Genomic DNA, 16,157 nt, shown 5'->3' on the forward strand with positions numbered 1-16,157 from the left:
TGCTTCTGGGCCAGTGTGTAATATTAAATGGTCCACAACATATCCTCTCACCGATCAGCCAAGCAGTGGGAAGAAGTGGTGTTCCAGCTAATGATTAGCTTTCTTTGCAGTCCAGCCTCCTTTTCCCCTCTCTTAGCTGTTCCCAGACAGCTGGCAGCACAAGGGGAATCATAGGGAGAGAAGAGTTTTAAACCAGTTGAGAAAGGATTTCTTGGCAGAGAGAAGACTGGGAGCAAGAGTGACGTACCTGTGGTCCCATCCACTGTCAGTTCTGGCCCCACCCACCACTGACAGAGGGAATTCAGCTATTGATGGGAAAGGGTTTGTCCACTCTTCTCAAGATTCTAGGACTGGATGTTGGCAAGTCAGAAACAGAGGCTATATTCATAGTCTCTTAAGTGATGTCAGAGAATGTGAATTCATCTTACAGTGAACATGAGAACAGTTCTAAAATTACACACAAACTTCCATTTTAAAAGAGGGAATTAAAAATGAGCAAAGTATTGTAGGCTTGTTGTTCACGTCCTTAGATATCCTGAAGAAGTAATAAACACAGTAAAACACAGGATTTTTTCCAGATGTTAATGGAACTGAGAACATTTTTTGGCACTGAAATCCAAAGCCTGGCTGGGGAGTTTCGGGGCTTAGCAGAACAGCAAGGCCATGGTTGAATCTACTACTCATGGTGACTGGAACTGGAGGCAAAAGGCAAGCAAATTGCTTTGAGAGTGGGGAGGAGATGAGCCAGCCCAGGATTTGCTGGATCCTGAACTAGCCCCATAGCTGTCACATGATGGCATCAGGCCCAATTTGGAGTGGGCAACATTTTTTCCATCAAGAGTTGAATTCTCTTGGACGTTGGGTGGGACCAGAGGTTCTTTGTCTCCCAGGCCTCTTTCCCTTTGGGGTAACCCTTTGTCAGCTGCTTAACTGTTCCTTCTGATGACTGATCTCATGCTGCTAGCAAGTGGAAGAGTATGTTGCGGACCATGTAAGATCTGACAATGGGCCAGAAGCAACTGAGGAGGGAATGCAGATTACACACTTCTGAACTAAAGACAGGGGGGAAAGGACTTCCGGGAAGGGTGACTTAGCCTGTGCCTGCTTTTGAGACGGGCTCCTGCCTCAAAAGAAGCTTATTCAGATATATCAGTCAGTTTTTTCTTTTTTTTTTGACTGATTAAACTTCTCCCGGGTAGGGAGAAACGAAGAGATTAACCTCAAAGCCTATTTTTGTTGGGACGACCAGATCTCATTAATTTATGGGACGAGGTCCAGCCGACGAAGGTGGGACGGATTTTTAACAGCAAGCTCTATCTGATAAAGCGAACGTTCACCTTATCTTCTAAGAGAGAACGCACTAACAGGCAAACACCCTTCTTTCTATATTTTTCTTTTACTTGACTTAAATTGTTGCTGTTTAAAAGAGATTTGCCAGATTGATCAGTTTTTGACATCTCACTGGGGAGCCATAACTTCTCTCTGCTACGCACTAATTAATAGCTTATCTCTGTTTTTGTTGCAAAAAGCTGTCCTGGATTTGCATTCTAAAGATATACACAGAAGAGGGATTTCTATTCCAGATTTTTATTTTGAAAAATATTATACTGTTTTGAGACTACTCTCTTTTTGGTCTATTTTATTTTGACGAATCTGTTTCTTGACGATTGCCATTAATTGTTTCGATCCTGGGAACTGCATTTTGTTTACTTAACTATTGGAGAGATAAGGCTGTCTGCTCTGTTTATACTGTGATGTCACCAAGTTTGGAGTATTAACCCAATTGTTGCTGAAATAAGAAGTGGTTTTCCTATATTTTTCTTTTAAAATGGCAATTAAGAAAGTGGCTGAAAATCTGGAAATAACTATGTTTCAGAAAATAATGGATGAGATTGAGATAATGAAAATTGAATTGAGTAAAATGAAGCAGGAGATTAAAGATATAAGGGTCCCTGTGAGAGAGGTGACCCTGGAAGGGGTCCCTGTGAGAGAGGAGACCCCGGAGATTGGAACAGGGGTCCCTGTGAGAGAGGTGATCCTGGAGACTGGAATAGGGGTCCCTGTGAGAGAGGAGATCCCGGAGATTGGAACCAACGTGGAACAGGAACAAGATTTGGAGTCTATGGACTTTAGAAATAAAATCTATTGTTTGGAACTCAATGTTATCTCTGAAGAAATGAATGAAGATTCTAGAGATAAAGTTATCAATGGCATGGATAATCTTCTGGACTGGAATGATGTGATGGAGCCCAATATAGAGAAAATCTATGGAATTAACTGCAGCCATGTGACAATGGAAAAACTTTTAAGAGATGACCCAGTGTATTTTGAAAAAAAGAACAGAGATATGATTTTACAGCAGTATTTCAGCAACCTATTCAGAATGGATGGCAAGAAAATATTTGGGATAGAGGTAATCCCCATCAGACTCTTACTATATGACTATGGCTTTGACAGCAAGATTATTATGGAATACTGATAATGGAAGATTGGATATTGAAATTACTGGACTTAACAAGACTACTGAAGATGGAAGATGGAAAATGGAACTAATAGAGATAATAGAACAATGGCTACTGAAATTATTGAACCTAACAGATTCTGATGTGATGGATTAATTGAAATGTTTATTTTGACTATGGTTATGACAATAAGATTATCATAATTAGTAATGAGATGGATTAATCGATATGCTTATCTGGAAAAAAAAATTGATAGATATATTTCTTAAAGAATTGAAACCTCTCTTTGACTTTTTGTGGAAAGAATAAAGTAATGTTTATGAGATTTGATGATTAAGTAAGATAACTACTGGAGGAAAGTGATTTTATAATATGACTTAAGAGACAGGATTGTTATATATTATAGACTTATAACTGATTTGATCTTTGACAAATGGGAAGTCAATATTTTACTCTTTATTTTTTATTTTTGTTTTTTTTCTTTTTTTTCTTTTTTTCTTTTTGTTTAACTATTTTTGATTTTGTTTTTTGTCTTTGAATGTTTTATGATTTTGTCTTGTATGTTTTATGAAAATCTGAATAAAAATTATTGAAAAAAAAAAAAAATAAAGACAGGGGGGAAAGGGCATGTTTCTTCGAGATTACACATGCCGGCCAGCAGATGTGCATACTTCCTGGAGAATGTACAAAATGAAGTCAAGATATGCACATTCATCAATGCCTGTTGCATATTGCCCAGAGAATGTACAAATTAATTAGAGATGTGCACATTCCCAAGGCCTGTTAGAGGACATATATATTGACCATGGAATGCGCACAATTCACTTTTCATAGGCAAATTATGTCCACATTCTCCATGAGGCCTGATGAATATACACAATGGCCAGTTGTTAGGCACATTAACCACTCTATTCAGCCTCTAAAAAAAACATGGTACACCATTTCATACAAATGGGTACATGAACAAGCTCTCAGACTGACATATTTTTCAACAAATGTGAAAAATCCTTACCAGAAATTGGCATGCACATGTCAAACTATCTCCTTCTTCCTTGCAAACACCCCCATATTTACATGATGATTCATCACATGCTCTCACATCTGGTTCCTTTACATTTAATTCTGAAAAAGGAAAGATTTTTTTTTAAAGATTGTTATGCATTTAGTACATTTTTAAAAAGAGAAGTCTCTTGTGCTGACCTGGGAGCAAACTACCAGACACATGGAAATGTCTGTAACGAAGACCTGACAGGTTTTCCCTCTCCCTCTTTAATAAAAAGCAGCCTTGGGAAGTTGTGTTTTTGATCAGTGGAATAGATGGAGGAGATGCTTAACTCTCCTTGCTTGCCATTTTGCTGCTCAAAATCAGTCTGCTCCAAGTTGCTCACCCCCCAAACACAATTCTAGAGGCTTAAGTGCCCTTTTAAACATGCATCTGAAACCTGGAATGGGGAGAAGGACTTAATTTGGAAATAGAAAAATGGCAGGCAGGTAAAGTGTTAAGCACCCACTTCTCTGACTCCTTGCTCTGCATTGCAGTTTCCCAATATAGTTTTTCATTTAAACAAATAAAAATATATACATTTGGAGCATCAGTGCACACATTTCCAAATAATGTGCACTTGGCCCCTCATTGTCACTTCTCAGAAGGATAAAGAGGAGAGCCATAGCTCAGTGGTTGAACATCTGTTTTCCATGCAAAAGGTCCCTGGTTCAATCCCCAGCATCTCCAGGCAGGGCTCAGAAGGAGTCCTGTCTGAAACCCTGGAGAGCTGCTGCCAGTCAGTGTCAATAATACTGAGCTAGATGAACCAATGGTCTGACTTGGCATAAGGCAGCTTCCTAGGAAACCCCAGCTGAGGTTTGTTCACTGGATAGCAGAAGCATGGAAGTGGGGTGGGGAGGTAAGCCGGGTGGTAATTTAAGTAGGAGAAGCACTGGTTGCTGCAGGAGAGCAGAAAGAGAGAAGACCAGAAATAAGTGCAGCAGCCATTCAGTTCCATGCCTATACAAGCAATAGGTCTTCCCATTTCAAAGGAGCACTTGGAGCATAAATACATTAAAAATTGACAAGCTGCCAAATACTGTGGTTAATGAGAACCAAAGATGTATCTTACATATACAGACGCCAGTTAAGATTTGTAATATTATGCACAAGTTGTGTATATAAAACATTTAAATATGATTGTTGCCTGTCAAGTGTCAAGGCACTTCCTTAGTCCCTCAAATCATACCAGCAGTGGAGGCTGGTCCATTTGGGCAAATGGGGCCCTGCCCCACTAACCTCAGTCTGCTCTCAGCCAGCCCCTACCTTTTTACTTACAACCAGTCCAGGGGATGACTTTGGTTGTGAGCTTCCTCCTCCTTGGTCCCTGTAGAACTCCACAGGACGGGGACAAAACTAGAATTGGTTGGCTCTGCCCATCATTGGTTCTGGCTCCGCCTACTATTGGGCTCCCTGCTTTGTGCCCTACCAGTTCCAATGGGCACCAGACACCACTGCATACCAGGAAACCCTCTTCCTCAAAGAGAGATTTTTCATTATTAGGCAAAAAACCTTGCAGTTTAAGAATGCATCTATAGCCAACAGATTTTTCTATCAAACTTTAAAAAGCAGGGAAATTGGGCAGCTATAGTGAATGTACCAGGGGAGGAGGAGACCTGACCTCTTTTCTGAGATATTGTACTGCCCTACAAATTTGTCAAAATGCAAACACAATTTGGGTTGGTCTTTCACAGTCCAATCCACTTGCTGTGTAGCTTGGAAGAATTTGGTAACATGTGCCTCTGAGCTGGCCCAAGGTCACCCAGTGAGCTTCATGACTGTGTGGGGATTCGAATCCTGGTCTCCCAAGTCGTAGTCCTAGGATAGGTAAAACTGACCATGGGGGAGGAAGAGGGGGAAGGGGAGGGGGAAGGGCAGAGGGGAGAGGAAGGAGGAGGAGGGGATTGGAAGGGGATGGGGAGGGAAAGGGAGGGGTGAAGGAAGGGAGAGGGAGGGAGCAAGAGGGAAAGGATGGGAGGAGGAGGGAAGGGCAGGTTTGATCATTTGCATGCTTTTTGAGTTCAGTGGGATTTACTTCTGTACAATGACGCTTAGGATAGGTGAAACTGACCTGGGGGAGGGGCAGGGAGAGGAAGAGGAGGGCAGGAAGGGGAGGATATCTGATGGGTGGGCACTGGGCAGAGGAGAAGCCCCTTTCCTTTCCAAAAGGAAAACATTGTAAACAGCATCATTCTTTTTCAGGGTTTCCCCCAACTTTTTATTCTACAGCAGGCACATGTAGCCTCCCACCCAAATTTAAATCAAAGCTGTCCATGGCCACATCCACACCAGACCTTTATTTCACTTTAGATAGTCATGGCTTCTCCCAAAGAATCCTGGGAAGTGTAGTTAGTGAAAGGTGCTGAGCGTTGCTAGGAGAGTCCCTGTTCCCCTCACAGAGCTTCAATCAGAGCAGCTGACTGCTAAAACACTCTGGCCACTGGAGCTCTGTCAGGGGAATAAGAGTCTTCCCTCAGCACCCTTCACAAACTACATTTCCCAGGATTCTTTGGGGGAAGCCATGACTGTCTAAAGTGAAATAAAGGTCTGGCCTGCGTGTGGCCCCCTGATTAGGCAAGCCCAGCAGCTGGGAGTCTGGCTTTTAGAACACTGACAGTTGGTTCATGTCTGACATTATCATTGAGTTCAATGCTTAATTTCTTAAATTAATTAAAAATCAACCAGACTTTTTTTTAACTTTTAAACTGCAGAAGATGAAGGTCAGAGTATGGGGCAAGGTCAGTAATAGGATTACAGGTACTCTGTGAACATGGCTGATTTTTAATTAATTTCAACAAATTATGAGAACTCTGACAGAAAAAAGTCCAAAAGGGGTCTGATTTCTCTCTCTCTCTTTTTACACTTTGAACTCTCGATTCTCTCTGTTTTGTGTATCACCATGAAAATTCAGGTGGTTGTTAAGCAAGTGTTTCTGAGTTCAGGACTATAAGTTTTGTAAGGTTTTGTTTTGAAATGAGCTTATGGGAAGCATCAGAATGGTATGAGGGTATTTTTGATGTAACATTGCGGAATGCAGAAAATCCATGCTGATTATTTATAGTATACAGTCACTCTTGTGGCTGTATAATCAATCAATAATGGTGGACTCTCAGCTCCAGCTGCCAGTTGCTTTGGGACTGCAGAAGCAAAGGGGAAAGGACACTCTTGTCCCATCCATCAGCCACAGGAGCAGCAGCCACTAACCACTCAGTCAAGCCAACACACCAGCCAGGAAGATCAGCCTGGCCCAGTGTGGATGCCAATGCCCACTTACATTTTGCCATTTTGTTCTGGCTTTAAAGAACTGATCTCTCTCCTCTACCTCTTCCTTCCACTCCCTCTCCCTCATAGCTTCTTGCCTTTTTCACTTGTGTAGGTCTGATGGTAAGGCTTGTTTCTCTTTATTGTTGATATGAGCTACTTTGGAAGATAGTAACTGAATGAAAAGCGGGGGTTAAATATGTAATAAATAAATAATAAATTAACATCGCTGATGGACAGCTAAACCATCCATGAAATGTGTGTTCTAGATCACACTCTCAGTTCACCTAAGGCAGAAGTAGAGAACAATTCCTGTGGCAGACAAACAGATGTAGAAAATGTTCCCTGATGATAGGAAGTTTGAAACCAAGGCCTTCAACAATACAAATGTTTTTAATCCATACATGTTTATAAGTACATGTTACCATTTTGATGCCCTTAAAGTTAATATTTCATATTTTAAACTGAAACTTAACTGTAAAAAGTGTCTGTGACTCTTGAACCAGACCGAGTCTTTCTCTCTAAGGGCCAGGGCAGGTCTTAAGAGTTGCAGTCACAGCCTTCACCTCAGTAATATTCTATGCAAGACCCTTAAGAAGCTCCATTCAAACCAATTGGGAGATTTGCCTCTAAGATGAATGAGAAACATCCAGCAAGCATACTAGCCAGCAACATCTCTCTTATTGGAGCCATTTCCATAAATTCCAACTGTCCTTACTTTCTTGTACATAACCTTGCTAAATCATGTCCCTGTTTTGGCTCTATTCGTGTTTATGGACTTGGGGAGGAGCCTTAAAAATGTGTTAGCACCACAGAAGACTGGCACTAAGTGCACTGATTTAAGTGTTCAAAGTGCTTCATGTAAAATTAAATGTGTAATCCTTACAACAAGCCAATAATATAGGCCACTACTATTATTCCCCCTATTCTAGGTGGAAAAACCAGGCTAAGTAACAATGGCTCATCCAGATTTGTAACTAAATCTACAAATATTACTAGCCCACACATCTGTACACAATCACATCCATACCACACCATACACTGAAAGCACTATTATACCACTTAAACCACCTGGGAAGTTAAGTTTGTTAAGGGTGCTGGGAATTGGGCTCCTACTGAGAGGAAGGGTGGGATATAAATGTAATTAACAACAACAACAACAGTTCCCAGGATTCTCCATAACTGTTAAAGTGGTATTATAGTGCTTTAAATGTATGGTGTGGATGTAAGCTTAGTCAAAAGAAACTTTGTGAGTTTTGCTGCTTAATCTCCTTTCCAGTAGGCAAGTTACAAGCCTGGTTATTTACAAGCCTGAACTTGCTTAAAGCCATCTAAAGAATCTGTGGCTATAGTGAGATTTTAATTGAGGACTTCCCAGCACACAGTTTGCACTCTTGGGCCTGGTGTTTTTTGTGTATATTCTGAAACACGTCATTGATGCAATAATACTGCATTGAAAAATGGAAATGGACTGCCTTCAAGTCGATTCTGACTTATGGGCGACCCTGTGAATAGGGTTTTCATGGTAAGTGGTATTCAGAGGGGGTTTACCATTGCCTTCCTCTGAGGCTGAGAGGCAGTGACTGGCCCAAGGTCACCCAGTGAGCTTCATGGCTGGGTGGGGATTCGAACCCTGGTCTCCCAGGTTGTAGTCCAACACCTTAACCATTAGTTGTGTATTATTGCTGGACCATCCACCAACCTTTCCACTTTATTAGTTGTTTTGTAATACTTTCCCAGAATTACTGCATTATTGCTGTACAGAGAGCCACTCTTGTGCTACAGCGCAACAAAAGTGGGCCCAAAAAAACAAGAGAACATTTGAAAAGTTAAGTGGCTTTAGCAGGAAACTAAGAGTCGTGCATTTGTTGCAAATGAAGCACTATGGCTGCCTCAAAATGTTTGGAGGCTAAATGGTATTGAAAGTGTGATAATGTATAACCGCCCTGATAACATCATGAGCACAAAATATGATGAATGCTCAATAGAAAGGATATCAGGAGAGGCCCTTAGCTACCACACAACTCCAGCTGTCACCTTCAGGTAGGGTGTCTGAAACCTTGGAGAGTTGCTGACTGTTATAAACTATACTGAGATGGACTAAAGATCTGACTTGGTCCCTAGCTGTCCTGGCTCTCGACAACAGGTGCACTTCTTTGTAAGTAAAGAAGTGAACAGTTATTATTGCAGGCTAACTGTACAAACTTAGCACTGTGGACAGAGCAGATTATAGTCCAGATGCTCTTACAAGGCAAAGGGATAGCAACAAGAAGTCCAAGGTTCAGGTGTCCAGTAACAGTGATAAGGGTTTCAAGACTGCTCAGGAGCTGTACAGTTGTTCCAACAAATTTCCCTGCCTACCTGGCAAGCTTTTAACCACAGAGGGAGAATAACAAGCTACTCCCAAGAGTCCTTGTGGGAATTCCTGGCCTGAAAGCAGACTGTTCTCTTTATGCAACAACTCTCCCTGGGAGACATCAATGGATGTGCCTCCGCCTCTGACCCCCCCGCTCTGTCACAGTAAGCTGCACCTGAGCCCTCCTCTCGTCTTCCACAGTGTCTAACAAGATGTAAGAAGAAGCAACCTTTGGGAATGTCTCTAATATCCCAGTCTCCTCCACAGGCAGGAAAGAGGCAACCTTTGGGACCTCCCCTCATCAGTAGATCCAGGCACATTCGGAGGCAAAGGAAAGGCTTCATCAAAAGGACTCTTCTCTGTTGTCTCATCCCGCCTCCTCCCATTCAGAGTCCTCTTCCTCACATGCCTCCCACACCACATCCGAATCAGGGTACTCAGTGGGAATCATGAGAAAAACATCTTCCTAAGAATATGTCTTCAAGCAAAAGCCCTCACCCACCCAAATCTAGTCTTTCCCTCACAATGTAACTCTCAATAGCCCTTTTGGGTCATTTTAAATCTGACTTTAAATACACCAGGGGGTGCGCACCTCAGGATAAGCGCACTAGCTTCACTTCCCTCTCCAGTTACTCTTTTGGTCATCTGTCATGAATTAGGGGGTGACAATCTGAGGCAAGGAGCCTCCTGAATTCGTGGAGACTCTCCGTGCATTAAAGAACTCTGATTTTCCATGGTTCTAAAACGCACAGGGTGCCTTCGCAGGTACAGGAGGCTCCCCATGTTAGACAATCACCATTCAGCTAGTGAATGCCTGATTTATTTATTTATTTATTTATTTAATTACATTTCTAGACTGCCCTATAGCAGAAAGCTCTCAGGGCGGTGTACAACAAATAAAATCACAATTAAAATATGAGCAAGTGTGGAAAAAAAAAAAATATATATATATAGTACAATTATAAAACATTAATAAAATTGCCATTGAGATTTAAATTAAGATCATATTAAGTTTAAAATGTTAAATTAAAATATTTAAAAATTTACAAAATTGAAAAAGCCTGGGCGAAAAGGTAAGTTTTTACCTGGCGCCGAAAAGATAACAGAGAAGGCGCCAGGCGTATCTCGTCTGGGAGGGCATTCCATAGTTCGGGGGCCACCACCGAGAAGGCCCTAGATCTAGTTGTTGATCTCCGGGCCTCTTTATGGGTTGGAACCCGGAGAAGGGCCTTCGACGTCGAGCGTAGTGAACGGGTAGGTACATAGCGAGAGAGGCGCTCCATCAGGTATTGCGGTCCGATGCTACTATGAATAATCTATCAATATATTTTTCACCTCTATTCCCTCACAGCTACATTCCAGTTTCCTGCACACACTGCATGCTTTTCTGTCTAATATTTGAGTTACAGGTAAGTTACATATTTGATGGCCAGATTGTAGTTTGACCAGAGAGAGAGATTAAGGAATTACTTAGTATCACTGTCTCTACACTAAAGATGTACTTGAGCTGCTACCAATAAGGAACAGGGAGGAAGGGAAAGAACTAAGGAGTCTTGATAGAAGACACCATGGAAGGACAAGACAGAAGGGAAGGCATTGAGGAAGTCTTCAAACCTAATGATGTGGCTGGTGGTGCTTTAAATGCAGAAATTAAGCTACTATGAACTGCCTTTCCACAGGAAAAGCCTCCAGTTACAGAGAAGAAAAACAGACACATTTTACAAACTAATCCCTCAGACTACTCCAGGGCCCTTTTGAAATGTAACTAAAGCAGACCCTGGCATAATCTTCCTCTGAGATTAATAAAGTAGAGCACCTGAGTTTAAGACATGCAGCTGCAATTCCCAAATGCAGCAAGGTCACGTCTAATTTGCTTGCACAAAGAAGAGCAGCCCTACTCCACACCTAATAGCAAAATGGGCACCTGACATCTAGCTGAATGTGGCTGGGGAAGTCACGTTTTGGCACACTAAAACAAGGTTCATCATCATAGCTCTCCTAAAAGAATGCTGGACACTGTAGTTTTGTGAGAGTGCTGAAAAACTGCTTCTTTGGCTGCAACGGAATCAGAGGGACAGCACAGCCCACTCCATCAGCTATGCTGGAACAAACCACCATTTGCCATCACCTTTCCCCTGCCAATATTGGCAGCCATCCCACCCGGCTCCACCAGAGTGAGATGTGTGAAGACAGTCGTGTTTAACAGCTGTGACCACCACACACACCACCCCCAAGCTCAGAGGACAACTTGGATGAGATATCTCCATCTCCAATACCCATGTCCTTCCACAACAGAAGACACGGTTTTACCTGACTCTCTTGAAGTTTCTGTCACCCCTTTGTTATAACAACAATTGAATAAGGCAACAGAGCTTTAAGATCCCAAGTAGCTTCCCAGTTAAGGCAGGGCTGACAACACCTTTATAAGGTCTCAGAAGGTCTTTGCACCCTGCTGAGACAACAGCCCAGTGCTCTTTCCAAAATCCCGATAAACTCTGCCTAGTTATAGTTTGATTTTGCTCTGTCTGCTGATTCCAGAGATTGCTTTCTCCAAGCTTACCTTTACTTTGCCTACCAGAACCTGACCTTGAAGAACAGGACTCTACTATATCTGCAGGATCAGCCTTACTCTTGGTGCCACCACAGTAACATGGCAAATGAGGGAACTACAGGTTGATCTCTTCTTGCACTTTAGAACCACCACAGCAGATGGGTACTGAAGCCAACTGTTGAGCAAAAGGGGAGGAACAGGGCATGCAATCCAATAAAGGTTCTGATTCTGACCTGGCTCCTTGATCTGAGCAACTCTTTGCTTAGGCACAGACTCAGCTGCCCTCCTATTGCCTTGCCTCCTGACTGCCAGCCCAGTGTTCAATAAAACCCAGTGTTGCCACCTCAGGTATTCAACCTGGAGGGAAAATGTCTGAACTTTGTGTTCACAAATAGATAATACATTCACATTTTTGCACTAAAACTGATAACCAGGAAAAGACCTCTGATTAACAAGCTGTCAGAGGATTAATTTAGCATCTTTATTCCAAAAAAACTCGGCAAACAGCCAGTTTATCAATTTCATTTTGCAATGAGGATGTTTGACAGTTCTTCAGCAAAGATATGCAAAGCATGTTCTGGGAAATTTTCCAATAAATGGAAAACTAGGCCAACCACAAAAAAAGTAAATAAAATATGAGGCAAAAATATATATCCAGGCAAAAACATAAACAACAAATATTGCTACTGTTTGGAAATCAAGACCAGGTTGTACAGCACAATATAACAATGCTCTTATTTTTCCCTAGTGACAAAATATTATGTAGTTAAAATATGTAATACAGTTAAGAACCTAAGAGGCACAGGTCAGTCCTCTAATTCAAGGCTATCAAAAATATTAAGACCTCCCAAAAGTCTGGTAATTCAAAGATCCTTTTCGTGTGGTGGAGAAAGTATGGTCCACATGTAGTGTGCTCTTGTTACACATTACATTATGGGCACTGAGAGGCAGGGCAGACAATCTACATGGGAAGTAGCCACAGCTATCTACAATTGGGTTAGATGTAACAAAAGAGCTCTTTTAATCACTGTTAAGAGATTGGGAGTGGATTGCTGATACATTCTCTGTGGAATAAATTCCCCATTCCCACCTTAATATGGCAAAAGTTAACAATTTTTTCCTACTTAACAGGGTTTCCCAATCAGCTTCAAACCATGGGATTGTATTCAATGTAGCACTAAAGTGAACATTCAGTGCAAGGATTTCACTTTGCACAATGGAATGTTCTGCCCCTCTCCTCCCCTGCACCCCCTCCCTGTTTTCCCCATCCTCTGAATCACATTTGCAGTGCAGAACACATGCAGGGAAGGGGAGGGATGAAAGTCTCATTGTGCTAGTGATAATCCTTGTGCTAACACTATTGGCCTTAACCATGATTAAAGATGGTGCCAATGTCTCCCTTAGCCATGGTTAAGGTAGAACAGAGGAGTACGCTCCAGGAGAGGGAAAAGGCATCAACAAGGAAGCACACAGGCCCACAGCCTGCTCCCAATTTCTTAACTGCAGTTTAAAGAGCCCTATTGTTATGTCTGCCCCTCTAGTACAGGCAGAAGTACATTAAGACTTTGCCTAGTAGGTGCCATGCGGTACCTAAATGCCAGCAGTGCTTATATATTACAAAACTTGTGCAAGTATAGATTACACACAGAGGCTTTGCACCTTATCATAGTGGATCTCAACTTCACAGTACTTGACTACCAAACTCCAAGACTTTTTGACTTCTGTATCGGTGGCTAGGATTGTTGTTCCTCAGTGTATATTTGTTAAACACTTAATATGTAAGAGTTGATGAAGACAACATTCACTTCCTGATTGCTTCAGGAGGGGAAATATCCTTCAGAGGAAAAATAACTCAAGACTTGGGAAATATGTCTTCACAGAAATTCCCTGTGTGATCACCTACTTTTATGCAACCAGAATTTGTTGTTTCTGACATGCTTTTTAAAATGGCGCCTTTTCATTTACTTTCATATCTAAATGCTTCATTTGCCAACTTAAGACTGCGGAGGGCAATTTAATTCCCTTCACTACTGCAGAGAGGAAATAATTTGGCTTGATGCTGCTCTGAAAATACAAGGCATAAATTCTCCATTCTCCAATTCATATTCTTAAATACATGCACATAGCTCCCACTTAAGCCAGGAAGGCTTTTATCTAAGGAAAGTATTTTGGCTAAGAGCCATTAATATCCTCTTCGCTGAAGTAAATCTTGGAACATAATATTGTATCATTTTCATCCTCTTAACCAGAGAAAATGGCATTCATATTTTATTAACCCTAATAATCTTTTTTATAAAAATGAATTTGCCACCTTAGGAATGGTCTGGTAGGACAAAAACATGGAGGCTCAATATGTAGAAAGTGGAGCATTCTGAAGGGCCAAACTATATATTAGGCTTTGCTTTTTCTTTAATTACAAGTGCATGTGCGTGCGTGTGTGCAATTGTTACTGAGACCACAGCATGCAAGTAGGGAAGGTCCCTTTCCTCCCCAGGTGCGATTGAAATGAAAATGCCCCTGCTCTCACCTGCACAGCTGTGCATAGGAAAAGGTTCTTACTGGCACCAACAGGGCCTGTTTCCCTAAGCCTCATAGCTGTGCATGATGAGGGAAGAGGTATTCCAATCACAGCTGGGGAGGGGAAGGAGAAAGCTTCTTTCCCTCTATGCCATGGTCCCAATGACAATCTGGTCCTCTCACACCTCTGATTAATTAAACAAAAACCAAAATATGCAGCTATATGCTATGCATTCAGTGTAGCATGTATTTTGACCTGGACAGAGCAATACTTACTATAGAAAGTTGTCTCAAGTTACCCCTGTTCCAAACTTTGTTCAAGAATTGGGAGGAATGTGACTTATACCTGCTGCCATCCTGCACACACTTACCTGGGGGTAAGCCCCATTAAAACAAAGATACTAACTTCTGAAGTACGAACGTGTACCGTAGCACTGTAAGTGAACTATACAGTCAATTCTGACTGAGTGCTGGGATACCAGGAGACATGCTTAAGCCTCTTTGCAAAGTTTTTACATTTTGCATTTGGGGAGGGGATTCTTTAACTGATTGTGCAGTAGTATTTGCAGAAAATGCCTTCCAGGGAGTACCTGATCTCAGATGAATTCACCAGTGAATATGCACTTTGCTGAGGGAAAAAAGGAAGGACAAACTATGGATATTCCAAGGACTACTAAAAAATAAAGACAGTAGCAGGAAAACTGCACTAAAGGAGAGGGGAAACAGAAGCTTGTTGCGGCCCCAGGGATTCCTATTGTCTGGAGTGTCATGACCCCTGCATCCAGCAGTGATCTGGACACACTGCAGGAAGCTGCAATGGCACTAGATGAGGAACTGGGTCAGGGCTCAGAGCTGACCACTGTGTTGGATGTGTGGAAGATTGCAACTCAAATTTGGGGATTGAAGTCTGCATGCCAGAGGGGTGACAGAGAGATAGTTCTCCAAGGTGGCTATGCGGTGCATCTAATCTGTGCTCATCTACCTGTCTTCCTTCCTTTACAAATGGATACTCTCAGGGAAGCTAACCACTCCTTCCAAACTCTCTCTCCTGCTTCTTCTCCAACCACCGGAGAGACACCTTGCCCCCCCTCTCCCCCCCATAGCATGGGGACAATGACCAAGCCTGGTCTTGTACCTCCAACTTAGTTAATTAGTTAGAACTAAACTGCCTTACCTAACAACTATGTATTTCCATAAATAATTTTTTCTTATTTGGCTTTAACCAAGCCTGAAATATCGGTGATTTTAAGTAGGGTAAAAGTCTGCTTCTTTACAGGTAAATCACACACACCCTGCTCTCATTTCTGCTGTCGATGCTGTACCACAGCTAATCTCTGCCAAGATCCAACACATTGCAACTGAGATGGGTGGACAAGAACTCCCAGACCACCAGGGCCTATAAGGCCAGAGCCTGAACTCTCGTGTGTACCTTTCCCCCCAAGCCTGAAGAACCAAATCCCTCCTACCACATATCTCCAGTCTGGCAATGAAGGGAGTGCCCCAGGAAGGAGATTATGGAATGGAGAAGTGCGCATCTTCAGGCCAGAGGGCTGGTCCTTTAAAGCTCTGGAATTCTCTCAAGGGGGTGGAGCCTGGAGGAGGTAACCTGGAAACAGAGTCATAAAAAGGGTAGAAACACACTCCTTATTCTGCTGGTTCCAGTGCATCTCCGCTTCTCTCTTTTGAAAACAGGGACACATGGTGCTAGACAAACCCCACCCGCTTTCACTGTAAAACCTGGTGGGAGCATCTTGAGTGCATTTTTTAAAATTCAGCTTCAAAGAGATTTTGCAGCTGATTGGCAGATCAACCCATTCCCCCTCCAGGTGTGGCTAATGGAAACACTTTATTCTGGCGACTAGTGTGTCCACTAGGCTCCTTCTGGAAGAAGGGCGGGATGTAAATAAAATAAATAAATAAGCAAGCAAGCAAACCTCAGTCTGCTCCCAACCTTTGCTGGAGCAA

The 16,157-nt window shown here is 42.2% G+C and overlaps 1 protein-coding gene across 4 annotated transcripts in view; it reads right to left on the minus strand.

Annotated features, from left to right (window-relative positions):
• Positions 1-16,157, minus strand: part of TMEFF1 (transmembrane protein with EGF like and two follistatin like domains 1) — a 102,821-nt gene that overhangs the window by 56,304 nt on the left and 30,360 nt on the right. For all 4 annotated transcript variants that reach the window (XM_061588808.1, XM_061588817.1, XM_061588790.1 and 1 more), the window contains one exon: positions 3,475-3,584. In XM_061588808.1, coding sequence (XP_061444792.1) covers positions 3,475-3,584 — 110 coding nt within the window. The remainder of the gene's footprint in view (positions 1-3,474; positions 3,585-16,157) is intronic.

The sequence above is a fragment of the Rhineura floridana genome, chromosome 1 (assembly GCF_030035675.1).
Source record: "Rhineura floridana isolate rRhiFlo1 chromosome 1, rRhiFlo1.hap2, whole genome shotgun sequence".
Taxonomy (NCBI): domain Eukaryota; kingdom Metazoa; phylum Chordata; class Lepidosauria; order Squamata; family Rhineuridae; genus Rhineura; species Rhineura floridana.